Source organism: Onthophagus taurus, chromosome 6, assembly GCF_036711975.1.
Source record: "Onthophagus taurus isolate NC chromosome 6, IU_Otau_3.0, whole genome shotgun sequence".
Classification (NCBI taxonomy): domain Eukaryota; kingdom Metazoa; phylum Arthropoda; class Insecta; order Coleoptera; family Scarabaeidae; genus Onthophagus; species Onthophagus taurus.
The window spans coordinates 20,899,290-20,916,485 of NC_091971.1; the positions used below are offsets into that span (position 1 = coordinate 20,899,290).

The window sequence follows — 17,196 nt, forward strand, 5'->3', positions numbered from 1 at the left end:
TCTAATTAATTATCTTTGCATTAGCGACGTAACATATAACTTTTCAAAGAGAAACCGAGATTCATAAATAATTCCTTTATTAATTTATTCTGAAGTGTTTATTCAACCCTAAGTTGTGATACGTTTAAATTTGAGTGTTATGTGCCTTGTCATAAATTATTCGTAGATCACCTGATGATGGTAGCGAAGACTGAAGCAGCTCTATTAATTATTTAGTCAAATTTAATGATATTAATTTAAACAATCTTTCAAAATAATATCTTAAGAAAATTTAATTTAATTTTTTCTTACATTTTAGAAATGTTGTTAATTTGACACAAACTCTGTTAATGTTGTAACCGAATTTTAATACGAACGTAACTTTATTTGGATACAATTTCGAAAGAATTATACAAATTTAGTATATTTTAAAAAATTTTACTTCTAAATTACTCATCATAAATTAAAAATAAATCATCGCCATCAATCATCGTCAAAAAAAATATATAAAAATTATCGCAGTGCCATGACACATACTAAATTTTAAAAATATACAAAACAAATGTCACACATAATATACAATGCACAAATATCACAATGTATGAAATTTGTAGTTAATTAGTTTTTTATAATTATTATTTGTAGTCGAATTTAAATGAAAATTTAATCAAATTACAAGCTCTTTTTAAGCTCGTTACGTATTTAAATATTTTACATAAATATAAAGAGCATAAAAGCTGATTTATTTTTATCCACATGAAACAACAATTTTGAAATCATTCAATGTTCAAAGTTTCACTTTGTTTTTGTAATACTCGTTTCTAATCTATCATCCGAAGGCGATTATGTTATAAACGAAACCTAATAATAACAGACCTAGTAATAAAATAAATATTACTATTTTAGTAAAAATCCTGCTTAGTATTTATATTATGTTTATTTCATTGTCGAGTTTCGTTAAAATTAGAATTTCTAGGAAAACTTGTCGATTCCTGACATTTATTTTTAATTTTGAATAAAAATTTAACACCTTTTTTAGTTTAATATTGACGTACCACATTTTATTCAAATCGAGGATGGTGAGTTAAATGGAATTTGTTGATTTAATATGAAACGTATCGATTGAAATGCTTCTTTTACTCAGTCAGTTCAGTTAATCTACGTGAGATTATGGAGAACGACAAATTAATAGAGGCACATCACCTTATAATCTTTGACATTTGATGCTCATTCTTTTTGGAAGTTATGGTACGTTACATTCTAGACATTTACATCACGACAGGTCTCGTAAGTGTTTGACGCTTATATCTTGATGTTTCTATCAACAAACCAAAACAATATCTTAACAATATCTCAATTTTTTATTTCGTGTTGTTATATTTATTGGTGGACGTTTATTAAAGTGAAATGGCTGAAAATCACTAGGTTTTCGTATACTCTTATAGACGCTCTACATTAATTTAGCATTTACAATAGCTATCAATACTTTATGGGGTGATAACACAATGAGAAAAACGTATTGCGATTTGTTACATGTAAATTTAAGATATCTTTGTTGATTGAGCCGAAGGAATTATTATAGAAAGAACTCTGATTCACGGCGTAAACAGCCATAGAAAATGTTCCATAAAAACAAAGGAATTAATAAAGTAGAAGGTTAAGCCATCAGATAGTCATCTGGGCATTCGAATTGTGCTTTGGATAGATGAAATAAAAGATAAAGATGAAGGAGAAGAGCATTCATATAGAAATTTGGGTGTTAAAAATCGACTGGAAATGGCGGAGGAAGGTGTACAAATCAGGTCTAAAGATAACATATACAGGGTGATTCAAAAAACCGCTGACAGACTTCTAGAGTAGATAATGCATGAAAAATTAAGATGAATAGTCTTAATATACATGGGGTCGCAAATGCCTCGTTGGCGAGATATAGCGGATCAAAGTTTCTCTAAAATTAAAGATTATCTGCTATAAAAAGCACTTTTTAAAAATATTGTCTACGCCATTGCTCTCTACGCGTGTTGGTCTCTTACAAACCTTTGATCAAAGCAATAGTTTTTAAGAAAAACACGTCTGTAGAAAATTTGTTAATTCAATCAAAAACTGTTGCTTTAATCAAAGTTTTGTAAGAGACCAATTGATAGATAATTGATCACTTTACATGAAAATACTGTCCGTTTGACAAAATTAGCAGTGGAGTTGAAAATATTTTTAAAAAAGGGCTTTTTATTGCAGATAATGTTTAATTTTAAAGAAACTTTGACCCGCTATATCTCGTTAAGGAGGCATTTGCGACCCCATGTATATTAAGACTTTTCATCTTAATGTTTGATGCATTACCTGCCCTTGAAGTCTGTCAGCGTCAGTTTTTTGAATCATCTTGTAGAATAAAGAATCATCCATGATAGATAATGAATATGAAAACCCAGAAGTAGACAAACATTAAATTTCTCAGAAAAGTGTGAAACAAATTCTATTTTTTAGTACAATTTTCATCAGAGTAGATATTGCACGAATTTTAGTGTATACTTTTCATATGAGTATTTTTCTGACGTGCAGCAGTTTCGTGTACGCTTTTGAATCGATTAGAACGCTACATCATAACTTAAGTACTCGCGCTTTTGAAACGCATTCGTACTTCATACATATCCTAAGAAAGTTTTCTCAAAAATGAACATCAATAGGTTAACGAGTTTAATTTCTAGTGACTATATTATGATAGTATTTAAATAAAAGATTAATTTCACATTCGATATAAGTAGAGTATCAACTAAATCATATTGATAGAAACCTTCAATATTCATAATACATTAACATTTACAATATAATATAACATTGCTATTCTTATTGACTTCTTTGGTTCTATTTCTTTGAGATAAAATAACAGTTAACACTCTTCTGACTGTTTTCTTTTGGTTACCTTGTTGAAGGAACAAAAAATTCCGATAAATTCGTGCAAAGTATTCAATATTGTGTTTATCTGTTAAAGAACATATTGTTAGGTATCTGATTAGATAACCAATACTTATTAGGATTTTTCTGTCATAATGTTAAAAGTGGTAATTGTTATAATTTCTTCAATGCATTATTAACCACCGCTTCATTAGCTTTTCTTCTCCATTTTGTTATTTCATTTTAATTAATGATGGGATTCCAATGAAAAATAATCTACATCCTAAATAATCCATTATTCAATTAACATATAAATCAAAAATCCCAGACATATGCTTCGCGGTTTAGATTTAGCCAACGAGTACCGCCAACCCGGCCCCCACAGTTCTCCACATCATTTACAACAATTATTGTGATTTATGTTGTTGCGAATGCTTAGTGATATAAATAGTAGAATATGTGGTCGTGATAATTCTTTCGACTGGAGGCCAAATTTACTTGTAGCAGTGGCATTATATGCTTATGACTTATTGTTGTTTATGCGTGTAATTTCATATTTCATTTTATGACATAGATAAAAAACAGTGAAAAAATCGCATGAACATTTTTGAATGCTTTGGAATTATACTTATTTTTGCAAATCAATTATCTAATAGATGTGTGGAATCAATCGTTTCAATATTTAAAGAGATATAAAATGATATTTCAAAGCACTCATTATTATTTACTACATATATAACATATGTATTTGTCTTGATTTGCTGATGAAAAGCTTAACACAATATTAAAATAAAGAAAATATGTTTCTTTGGTTACGATTCGAATAGAAACGTTTTTGGTAGAAACACATTTAAGGCTTGGTTTGTCTACAATGAAGCAAAATTTGAAAAACTCGGCACATTTATACGAATATATAAACCCTTAGGATGCAATGTTAGTGTACGAGCCATTGCATATTATATAAGCAATGCTGGAAAAGATCTAGTTGCAAACTTGACGCCTCACTTTGTTGTTAATAACGAGTTCTATACCAAAGAAATTATTTGATATTCTGGCAACAAAGCTTGTTGCATTTTTGATGGCAGATACTGTCTCCTCAACAAGTTAAAGAATTTCACAGGACTAAAGTAATTATGGAGTGAACAGAAAAACATCCCTTTATAAAACCCATGCTTGGACGTGACCATAATGAAATATAATGTTTCGAAACAGATCAACATATAATGTATACATATTACTTAACATAGATTACTGCAGAAACTAAATCATCAGGGTTGTTTCGAAAGTACGGTGTAATATCGGACATGTTCTTGGTAAACAATGTAATATTAGAACAAGATTATTAGCACATTCAATTCCTGTCTAAATTGCATTGTTAAATAAATTTAACAATGCAATTTAGACCAGTTCTCTATGATAGAGCACAAGTTGGTGTTGCCAACATAATGAAATAACGTTGATGTGTCCTTAGAACAGGTAGCGCGACAATTTATTCTTTCACAACTTTTTCATATAAAAATAATAGTTATCATTGGTTTATATCCATATCAGATAAATAATGCTTTTTCTTATTATACTGAGAATACGAGAAAGAAGGAATCTTTCTAGTGCAGAAATTTCAGTCTGATCGAGGACATACAATAACTGCTTTGAGCTATGTTGATTACGGAATTATAGTTCAGGATTCTTCATGATATAAAGTTTCGAATCTGAGAAAGCAGGTTTTACTATATTTTCACGCTGACAGATAGAGAGGAAAGGCGATTTTGATCTGTAATAGTGGGAAATAACATCAAGGCATGCTAATATTACCAGCAACAATCCTTCATGCTTCAAATATAAGGAGTAAGAGAAAAAATTCTAAAGGACCATGTTTAATGGTGTTCTAATTTAATAGTGTTGATGATAACAGATTACCATTACATGATAATTGACGGGTTTATTTCTGCTTTTGAGGTCACTAATTGGATTATCTTTTGGAACTCAATAAATCTAATAAGAACTTTTCCATTGTTAGTTAAGCCAGTGTAAGGCAGTGAGTCGTTTCCTTCATTTTTATTTAGAAACTCGTGATTTTGACAATGATTCAGCGCATACGAACTTTTATATATTTCTCGGATTAAGAGTAACACTTGATCAGAATCAGACATGCCGCCTGATTTATACAAAGCTAGTGAGAACCATTTTTGATACAATTTTTTTGACACATTTCTTCCCCCGTTATAATTAAGCAGTATTATTAAATTGATGAATCGGCGGTATTTTGTAAAACATGAGATATCAATATTTTGTTAAAATATGGGCCACACTCAATTTTACATGAGTTGCTGCTTTTATTCATTATTCATTTCTCTGGACAAGATTTTTGCGATTTAAATACGCGTTTTAATGCAACACTGTTGTAGAAAGGTCAGTGTGGTGCTTGGAAGAAAAACTTTGTGTTATAGATTTCTAGAATTTAATTTGATTTGTTGATTTAAAGATGTAAATTTGGGAAATCTGTTTGAGTTCCAAATAAATTATTAAGTTGAAGACATCTTTGTGTTCAGTTTGGAGACAAATAATCGCAACAATTCCGGTAATTATAAATTAGGAATCTTCAGTCCATTGTTTCTAACAATAATTAGATGTAAACACACGAATTTGTATGGCAATTGCAAAGCCATACAAAATGGTTGAATCATATTTAATGTGTTTAAAGTATTCTTAGGAGGCACTACCTTCAATAATTTAGCAGTATTTTCTGTTACCTTACATACATTTTAAAACTAAAGAAAATGAAATTTGAGCTCTGGAAATGACAGAAACTAATATTCAAATAAGACGGTAAGTTATTATCTATCCTGAATAAGGAAAATCCGTTTGGTACATTTGTAAAGTTATGAAGATCAGTCGATCAATCGTACATGGCAGAATAAAGTGGTTCAAAGATAAATGTAACGTAACTGGCGCACCAAGTACTGTAAGTGAGGCGGAAAAAGTATTACAAATTAACAAAAATCCCGGTTTAAGTATTCCTAAGTTTGAAGCTAATTTAAAAATAATGGAGGAAAATGTGTACACCCCGAAACCCTACGCCAAGTTATTAAAATAGTTTTCTATACAAGTGAAAAAATCTTAATGTTTCCAAAAAAAATATTGAAAAGGATAATATCGACTATTGGAAGAATACAATTTTTGTAGAGGAAACAAAATTTAACGTATTGAACACTGTATATGATTTTTTACGAGAGCGTTATGGATTTATTTCGCGCACTGAGCCGCGAAATAGAAGCGGAAAAATTTCTCGAGGACTGATTTTTCAACCGGTTGCCCAAAAATATTGTTTATAAGAAGTTCTTGACATCACATATGTCTCAATGACGATATTTTTACTAAATCACTCCGTTGTAAAACAATTCTTGAACACGTGTGTTGAAATAAAAATACCAATTTAGTAAAAAAATATCCGGCAGTATTTTACTCAGTTCACATGACAGACATACATAAATTGCATGCAATAAACGTCAGATATAAATTTACCATACAGTTTAAGATTATTTTCAGCTAATTGTCTTCGCGTAATTTATTTTATGGTACATTTTTCAGAAATTAAATTAACGAAGATTATTTAGACAGGAATCATCATTCATTAATGCAGCTATTTTAATATTTAACAATCTTACTTTAGCAAAAAAATACTACAATACTCAACTGTAATCATCTTTGTTTACGTAGATACACATCCTTGTTCTAAAGAAATATTTTCACTTGATGCGTCGTTTCAACTAAATCACTTAAACCCCAAGTGATTTCTGGAGATCCCTAGATCCCTATCCTTGTCGCCTCAAGGATGTAGTGCTTTACGAGAGTAAAATGATCTTGGATTTAATAAACTTATTTGTGTAGCTATAAATGACTGCCCTAAGATTAACTTTATGAACTTGAATATTAGAGCGCAACAGAGATGAACTAAGAAGTGTACAACAGGAAATCGGCTATAATTTTACTTAATTTTTAATAATATTAAAATTTTTTAAAAGGTTTCAAACGGATATTAATGGCTAACCGAGAACTAATATTTCCTTCTCTATTATAATTTATTTCAACCTTTTATAACGGCATAGGATTTTTATACACCCAGCAGATTTAAATAAAAAATGGCAATATAATAAAATACCATAAAATAAAAAAAATTAAGTATTCACCTCATAGTTTATGTAAATGTAATAAAACCGTAAAGCACGTCATTAACTAACCGGGGTTGCAATTTCATCATCTCCGCCCCCGATCCCTTTTTCCTTAACGAGATGATTTATTCGTTTGCCGGTAGACCCCGTTTTTTATCGCCTGTCCAAATTAAAAATAAATTCCTCTGCAGTTTACCGCGGTTTCATTTACGACTGTAATAAACAGTTGCGCATTGGAGGTAATCCAATCCAACATTACAGCGGGTTACTACTTCAGGATGTTTCAAAAAAATAACAACGCAAGCGAAAAAACGGGACAAGAAAAATGGGAGAAGAAGAAAAATTAAAAAGCAGGGGTAGGCTTATATGGATTTTTTTCTTCTTATTATGTAAAATAACCAGGAAGCACGAGAAATGAATACCAGCCAAAGCTATTAGTGTACGTCAAATGTAAATCTGAAGGATTATGAGAGAAAATCCAGGGGGATAGAACGTGATTATTTCGAGACAAGTTGTTGGTGATGTTCTACTTACCATTTTCGATGTAGTACGATGTTTCATTGTAACGGTCGTCCGTGAATCCTGGTCTTTTTGCTTTTAAAGCTTTTGTTTCTAATTTTGCCTGAAAATATAGAAAAAAGTAATTAAAATAACTTATTTCGATAAAACTTCATTTAAAACACAAACAAAATCAAGGAATACAACCAGTTTAATTTGAACCCCGTTGCTTACACCTAACCGTACCGTTTTAATTAAGTATTTTGAGTGACGTAACGCTCTTTCCAACCTTTTCACCCTTAATTGTAGCTATTGTTCTACGTTAATTATCAGTGATGGTAATTGTGTGTGTTTACAACGTTTCAGGAAAAAAGAGCCCTTCCTATTCCGAGAAAATTCATAATAAAATGCATAGTCATAAATTTTCCTTAAATATATGCCACCATAAATTATTAACCGTAAAGCCGTAAACTTCTGCAATCCAATAGTTTGAATCAACAAATAGAAACATCAGTTAAAATTTTCATAGTCGTATCTAAAACATATTTACAACCCATAAAATATTCACGAACCTTTAAAATATTAAAAACCTTTTATTTTTCTCTAAAAACCCCTCTGTACAGTAAAACCGTGATATAACAAAACTATTTTTAAGTCATACCATTAATATATAAATATAATATCTATTTAATATATAAAGATATTTAATTATAAATGTTAGCGGTCAACTCGGCTTATTCCCCAAGTCGCTCTATTCCATGTTCATAGATAAACTCGGGGCATTCCCCGAGTTGTTTATACGATGTATAAATGTATAAATCAAAAACGGAACTTCTAGTTTTAATTATTATTCAGTGCTAGATTTTTATTGAACTAAAACTAGAACTAACACTAAACCTAGAACTAGAAACATTCGGGTTTAGCCGTCTTAAGAGAACTACTACGTTCTAAGTCTAGTGTTAGTTCTAGTTCTGAGCCTAGTGTTAGTCTAGTGTTAATGTTAGTTAAGAACTAAAAGTAGAGCTACATTACATTACATTTACAGTGTGTTAATTAATTAATGTACCCGACGTCATCATTGCAAGTATGCAACCAATATCACAGTATTTATTTTATAATACTCGATTTGCGTATTGCAGCACATATATAGTGATATTGGTTGCATACTTGCAATGATGACGTCGGGTACGATAATTAATTAACACACTGTACATAAAATACATATCGGGTTAGCGGACCAATCAACTTTGTACCGCGACCCTAAGGATCTATTATACCCCGATAGATAACGTTATCAAATTTCACCGTGCACTCCAATGCTCTTAACAAACATTAATATGTACCTTGCTAGGTGAAAAGTCATTCAGATAATTTGGGGAGATAAGCTGCGACCCAAAAATCGAGAATCTGATACGATTAACAGCAGGACAGTGGCATCAATCATGGTTAACCGTCTCCTCGTCCTCCGCACATAGTCGGCATTCAACAACGTCGGCTAGGCCCAACAAGTTAAGGTGTGGGTTTAATCGGCAGTGCCCAGTAAAGACACCCATTAGAACTTTAATGCTGCTACGAGCAAGTCCTAAGATATTTCCGGGGTTAACAGTGTCGACAGCCGTACGTCTCTTAATACAGAAATAATTCTAAAATTAGCAAAACAAAGGGTTGAAGCCTACACTAATTGTGGTAAGTACATAATAAACTACAGTTTCCTGCTGTCATTATGTACGGGGTGTCCAAATTTCGATGGGTTTGCAGGGTATCGCAGTTATTATGAAAGAAATTTGCGGCTTTCGCGAACCTGAGCTACTTTTTTGTCAAACTTACAATGGCGCAAACAAAATTTTCATAGCTCTCTTCGTTTTTGATATACAGGGAGTGTTTCAAAATTTACGATTTTCAGACACCTCCTATATCTCGGCTATCCGAAAACGTAAAAACGGGTTCTAATAGATTTTTTCACGTAGAATCCAATGGTGCACGTAGAATTTTTCTAGTCATCACAGTTTTTGAGTTATAAAGAGTTAAGTGTTTTAGAAGTCGAATATTCAGTATTTGAGTTGTGTTTATAACTCAAAAACCGTGATGACTAGAAAAATGCTACTTGCACCATTGGATTCCACATGAAACAATCTATTAGAACCAGTTTTTACTTTCTTACTAAGTTTCCGGATGGAAAAGATACATGAGGTGCCTGAAAATCGTAAATTTCAAACACTCCCTGTATATCAAAAACGAAGAGGGTTATGAAAATTTGGTTTGCGCCATTGTAAGTTTCACAAAAAAGTAGCTCAGGTTCGCGAAAGCCGCAACTTTCTATCTTTCATAATAACTGAGATACTTTGCAAACCCATCGAAATTTGGACACCCTGTACAATTAATATTTATAAACAGGATCAGATGCTCAGATGCTCATTCAAGCTATGATATAAAAATCAAAGAGAAAGTTCTTTACCGGTAAATATAGAGAGTGATATTGCAGGAAGGACAGTATGTGATAAATTAATCAATTCCACGAAGAAAAAATGTGCTTCTAATTGCGAGGTGTTTCACCGGATGTTGATCCTGATTATGTGGTAACTACGAAAAAGTGAAGAATGACATAAAAATAAAACAAGGTGGAAAACGCATACGTAATGAAAATGATTGGAAAGACAAAAAAAACTAAAAGAGAACTAAATTTAGGAATTGAACACGAAAATAGCCCAAGAAAGATCAGTGCCAACTTTGCACTGCTTATGAAAAAGCAGATAAAGATGCAAAATCCAAAATGCAAGAAAAATACGATATGCACTTGAATAATAAAATTACAGCTAAGTCTTTAAAAGATAAAGACAAAAACTTGGCAGGTGAGGATCAAACGGTTTGCTTCGATCTTCAAAAGGTATTGGTAACTCCTCAGTCAGAAGTTAGTACCTTTTATTACAAAAGCCACATACAACTCTACAATTTATGATATGGGTAATAATCATGTTTTGTACGAAGAGATTGCAAAACGAGGCCCAAATGAGATAAGTAGCTGTTTGTTACACTTTCTGGAAACACAAAAAGAAAAGGTAGTCAACAAAGTGTTTCTCTATTCTGATAACTTTGGAGGGCAAAACAGAAATTGCTATATTTTCTTCTATGTTTGCTTATGCTGCCAACGTTTTTGAAATTAAGATAACGCACCGATTTTTAGAAAAAGGACATAGCCTAAACGAAGGTGATAGCATGCATGCAGTGATCGAGAATTCAAAAAAAAACGACAAGGTACAATCTATACTCCTAGTCAATGGGTTACTTTAATAAAAATGGCTAAAGTAACCGTTAAGCTATATAATAGTGAAGGAAATGTCTCAAGCTGAATTTGTTAGTATTTCTGATATGGTAAAGAATCAAAATTGAAAAGTTAGAGAGCTTATTTAAATAAAACCTTTAAAATTAAAAAAATCTACAATTTTAAAAAATATTTCTTTGATTATTCCACATGACAGTTTTTCATGTTAACATCTTTTCATAAACAATCATTGTGAATCGACCTGTGTCGTTTTTCAATTAACTTTCACCATGATGAACCTGGAGATCTTAATAGCCAAAGTCTCTTAAGACGGCTAAACCCGAATGTTTCTAGTTCCAGATCTAGTGTTACTTCTAGTTTTAATTGATATTCAGCTCTGACGTCACGAACGAGCCTTCGAGCTGTGTACCTGTTCCCAGGATGTAGTAATCCTCTTAAATTCTACCGCCTTTAACGGACACTCCCTTCTACATATTAATCCGTTATATCGAGGTTTTACTGTATTTAATATTCCATTTTATTTAATTGGCAAATACAATAAATTATTATCTTTTAATAATTGCAATTTAATAATAACATTTATAAAATGATGACGTTAATTTGAAATGTAGTAAAGCCGTCAAAGCTGGTTTAACTGAGGGGAAAGTCGAAATCGACGTGTTTAGGGTTCACACGTTCATCTTTCAAACAGATTTTCGAATTTTCGCTATGATAAATGAACCCGATGTCGATATTCGACAATTTCCATTAACATTTCGTGTTTCTAATAATCCCTCTTAAATTTTGTTGAAAGCTTTTATGGAAATGCTTCGACGAAATAATCGATTTGGGTTAAGCGAGGCTATTTTAATGGTCAAAACGAATTAAACTGGAGAGTATTGAAAATCCATCCGGTGGTTTGTTTATTTTTTGTTTTTTTAACCAATTAAAATGGAAATTATTTGAGTGAAATAAAAAAAAAATTGAAATAGAATATAAATAGTTGATGAAAATGAAATACAGTTTGTGTTGTTAGATCGTTTTTGCAAAGTTAAATTAAGATAATTATAAATTAAAACTTGAGACGACATCAAGATATTATCTAGAATCTAGATGAAATTGCAATTTCAGCAGGAATAATTAAGTCCTTTTAACAAGTGAATGGCACAACCCCTTTCCCTCAACTCCCTTTTTAGCAATTAACGTGGGAGAAATGCAGTAAAGCTGTCTACAAATTTCATGTACGCAAAGTTACTTACAAGCGCGCGCGAGACTCTTCGAAAACTTAATTATTCCATCTGCCTTGGTGCTCTATTATCAAACGGACGAACGCTTTAACAGATGACGCCGCTCTAAAATTTAACGTCCGGGTAAAACTTTTTATGATCCAATAACTGCTTGTCAAAATCATCAAATTTTCCTCCTAACTTTTATTAAAAATATATTGTTAGGGATTTGAATCAAATGAACAACACCGTGGGGATCTAAGCGTAATTATGACCTTATCTACATGCATTTAATCTACTATGTAACAACACCCTGGAACTCCATCGTGTAGGAAGTGCTCGGTTAGTTTCAGTAATATTAGACAATATAGTAATAATAAAAAATAATCGGTGTTAATATCAAGAAGATATAAATGTCAAAATAACAATAAACTAATACGTGTATATACAAACATGTGGTAAATAATAAATCATATAGCTCAAACGCGATCGCAACAGGTCGATCGATCAGGAATAATATGAACAAGAACATTTAATATGAGTAAAACGGATCGTTATAAAATTTTTTGTCTCTCAACCATTCGGCTCATTGGCACACGTAAAGCAAACGAAATACAATTTTATAATTAGTACTTAAGTACTTAAAGTGCCCACTAAAACGATGGCAACTGTAAATATATTGAAAAAGAACGCGTAATGTTTAGTAAAAAAATATTGTTTAGACGCATTAATTGGTTGGATAACGTTTTTAGAAAAACTCAGAAAAGAATGAATGCCATTCATATTTAGCATTGTGAAAAATATGACCATCGGTCAAGGTTTAATATTTCAGCTCAAGTTGATAGAATTGTAAAAAGTAATTACCTCTTAGCATCACTTGACCTTTCGTACTCAATCTCGACTCTCACCTCCAAAATGGGGATCAAACCTTGAGGAAGACTGTGGTAATCTGGATTGCCACGGAACGATGGATGGATTCCCTGAAGTAGATTTACGCTATATAACATGGAATATGCATTTGGAACGTGGAATGTAAGAACGTTAAACAAGCCCATTCGTTGCAATACTCAACAAATTGAATAAATATAAATTAATCATAATGGCTATACAAGAGACTAAATGACTGGGAAAAGATATACAAAACAGAGAGAATTAAATAATATTGCAAACTGGACAGAAAAGAAGAAGTAAAAAAGTTGGTACAGCATTTATCGTGGATAATAAAATAAAATCAGCCATTCTAGATTTGGAAGTAATTAATGCAAAAATATGCACACAAAATTCTTTAATTTAATCATAGTTAATATGCACTGCCCTTCAGAGAAGGAAGAGACAGAAAGAAAATTTTTACCAACACCTAGAACAAGTATATGACAAGACACCAAGAAATGATATCAAGTTCATGGGGTTCAATGGGCATCGTGAATGGCAAGATCGGCAAAGAACAACACTTCATGGGTACTACAGCACGACACTCTCTGCTCAAGGCAACCAATGAAAATAAGGAATTTCTGATAAACTTTTCAAACAGTAAAAAGACGATCATAAGTTCCACACAATCCCTGCATAGAAATGTACATAAAGCTACGTGGATCTCGATGGAAATATAGTCAATCAAATCTGGTCACATTAATCACATACTGATAAACACAATGGCAGCAAGCAGCATATCGGACGTAAAAACGCGAAGGGGATAATTTCTTAGTGCAGACGATGTTCGGGTGGACAATAAACAACAAGGAACGAGCAGCGACGATAAATTAACAAATTGAACACGGAAAACCTAAAATGCCCAGAAATACAGTAGTATCCAGAAGAAAATTACTAGAAAACTAGAACTAGATGCACAACCAGTAGAAGAATAGTGACACAATATTTTTATTTTATTATTATTAAAAAGGCAATAACAGATACTGCAGAATCAATATTAGGGAATCAAAAAGCGAAGCATTATAGTTTGATGAAGAGTCATATCAAGTGTATGGAAGCCATAAAACAAAGGCTAGGCAAATACATTTCGAAGCTTTGAGATGAAGAACGAACAAATTGTCTATAAGGAAAAAAGAAAACATGTGAACGGACAGATTGAAGGAATTTAAGTGGATTTTAAGAAGAATATAATAAAAGAGGATGTCAATACCTTAAGAAATTAACAACTGGGCATCAACCTCAAACCAGTCTCTGCAAGAATAAGGAGGGCCAAATAGTGAGTATAAGCATTGAAAACAGTAATTATACAATCCAATGGGATCTGGACAGACACCGCAGTATGAATAGGAGGGAAGTTTCTTGGAAACAGGAACACAAATAGAACCATTATCATTAGAAGAAATCAAAGTCACTAAAGTCCAAAAAACAATAAAGTACCTGCATCAAATAACACGTGACAAACTTGACGGTACAAACTACCGTGAAATCCCCGTCTCTGTACGACAGAGATGCTTACATACATCATCAATGAGTAACTGCAATCTATATCATATCTGATATAGATTGTTATTGGTATCACAATTACCCACGACAAATCAGATCCAATGCAATACGTATGATGTAATAGATATACACTCGTTCAAATCCTATACGAGCTGCCCTGCCCGTGTCACCTAAACTAACAGTAGAGAATACAGCTACAATAGAGAATGCTGAACCAAGGATATGAATAAATAATAAACTAACAGTTGTTTACACAATGTGGACTGAGCAGAAGGACGAGCTGGGCATAACTCTATTCAACCTAACCCGTTAATTCGTTATAAGACATCAATAAACATCAGAAAAGAAAATTTGCTGATCAACAAAACAGTACAACTGCAGAAAATGCTTACTCTCGATTGAATGGACACCCCAAGCAAGGGTACGGGATTTGGAGATAAACACAGGAAAAACAAAGGTATTAACGCAAACAAGGACGCTCAGATCATACACAAACACAAAACGTCATCATGGAGGATTAGTACACGCAGCACACTTCACACCAGTCCATGTAATCGGATCACAACACATCAGCGACAAACAAAGATGAGAGTAAAAAAAAGGTTATATAGTCATGGGCCTTCAGGGTTAAAGGATTGCAGCGTTGGATAGAGAAAGTGGGCACAAAGGTAAAGGGAGGCCAGAACTCGATTTGGCCTGTGGAGTCATAGAAGAAGAAAATTACACCCGGCTTGTAATACTATGTATAATAAGCCAATAAAAGCCTTTAGTTTGATAAAGATTCGATCATACAAGTTTGTCATCATACAATCAGATCTTAATATCTTATGGTTATATGATATACAGCTCTGGGGGTATACGAAAGAGAACCACATGCAAGTAATAAAGACAGACTAAACCAAAGTACTAGGTGGCATGGTAAATGCCCTACCTAACCATCCCAACGGTAAAGAAAGAAATCGAGGTACACATTATTGTAAGTTGCAAGAATTCAAGTGTATTTTAATGGTTAATTTAAGTAGACCAGTTTTAATTGTTGTACATAAATTTAGAAAAAGAGAAATATATATCAAAAGTAGCTTTATGAAAAATACCTATATGATATTTTAGCAAATTTTTATTTGAAAACTTATTTGAAACACATTGTATCTCGAAAAGTAAACGTTGTTGATTTATACCCATATACACACATGTCAATTTAAAGTCAAGCTAAAAAAACTGAACCATGCTATAAATCTACTGCTGGCATTCGAAATCTGTTATTCTCCGCAATGAATGCATTTTTAAAAATATTACCTGTATGCTTTTCCCCAGTCGGACAGTGCTAATTATTTAGTCATCGATGTCATTCACAGACATTCGATAAAATTTCAAAAAATGGATCAAAATAATCTCGAAATATGAATGTGGTAAGTAATAAGTAATGTAAACGCTAAAACTACATTCAATTAGAGTATCTTAATAGACCATTAATAATCAGGGGTGAAGGCAGTGGTAAGGGTAATCGCCATCATAATTATATGATATTTCTAACAGATAGGGGTAAACTTTTTTTGTAGAGATAACGACAAATATCATTTATTATATTCATGACCCTTTATCGCACATAATTTTGTATGTGCTTGTTTATTGAATATTTATTTACAACATTAAGAGTTTAATAAGAGTAACAAGAAAAACAAAGTGGAATGGCAGGAATGAAATAAATTACTGATGGACAATGAGGGAAAACTGCGTTCACTAGACAGGATTGATTGAAAAGTGAGAATAGTAAAATGAATTCAATTACGAAAAGATAGAAAACAGATTTAAAACAATTAGCGTTTTAAAATAGAGTACAAATTAAACATAACTTTAACTATACTGCACCAAATGGGGAAACCCTAGATTGCAAGCTCTCGCAGAAAAAATTGTGCAATACCACTCCGGACATTAACAACCACTAATATATTACGAATTTCTACCGTTCAAAACATAAATAATTGTAATGAGTGACTACGAGACCCAAGAAACAGAATATCGCATTTCTTTTAAAATGTCTGATATCGCTGTTTTTAATCAAGTTTAGTTTCAAATAGAAAAAATAACAATGCTATCAGGGAAAGGTTTTGCATCCTATGATTATGGAACAAAAAAGAATGTAATCCAACCCGACCCATACTTTTCGGGATACAAGAAGCCGTTGATATTGAACAACAATGCAATTGAAAAAACGTTCGTAGTTCACCAGGAATAAAGCGAAACGGAAAATCAATATTAACCATAATATTGGTAAAACACATTCTTATTTCAACTGTCTGTGCTTATAACTAGCACAAGCAGTTTTATTGCATATGAAAATAAAATTCAAGGATGAAAACGATGAAAATTAATTTATTTTAAGTAATCGGTGCTACATATATTTCGAGAACTAGATCTCGTCTTCAGGCACGACGTCAAAGATTTGTTTATAAAAAGTACATGGAAACGAAAACGTTCAATTCTGTAGCTATATGATTAACCAAAGCGATAAATCAATATTATGTCGTTATATATTATATTATATTAATTTATATTATTAACAAAAATGTCGTGGAATCAAGAAAATAAAAGTAAATTAAATTATAAATTACAAGAACTTAAATTGTATGATACTCCAATTAAAACAAAACCAATCGAGATTAAAATTCAATTGATAACAAACAACAAATTAAACTAATTCAACGAACTCACGTGAGTGTGTTAAGGTGAAAATCAAAAG

General features: G+C 32.0%; 1 protein-coding gene across 3 annotated transcripts in view; it reads right to left on the bottom strand.

Annotated features, from left to right (window-relative positions):
* The window catches only part of LOC111426445 (pseudouridylate synthase RPUSD2-like), a 235,226-nt gene that overhangs the window by 23,125 nt on the left and 194,905 nt on the right, over positions 1-17,196 (bottom strand). For all 3 annotated transcript variants that reach the window (XM_071197032.1, XM_071197031.1, XM_023060975.2), the window contains exon 3: positions 7,575-7,662. In XM_071197032.1, coding sequence (XP_071053133.1) covers positions 7,575-7,662 — 88 coding nt within the window. The remainder of the gene's footprint in view (positions 1-7,574; positions 7,663-17,196) is intronic.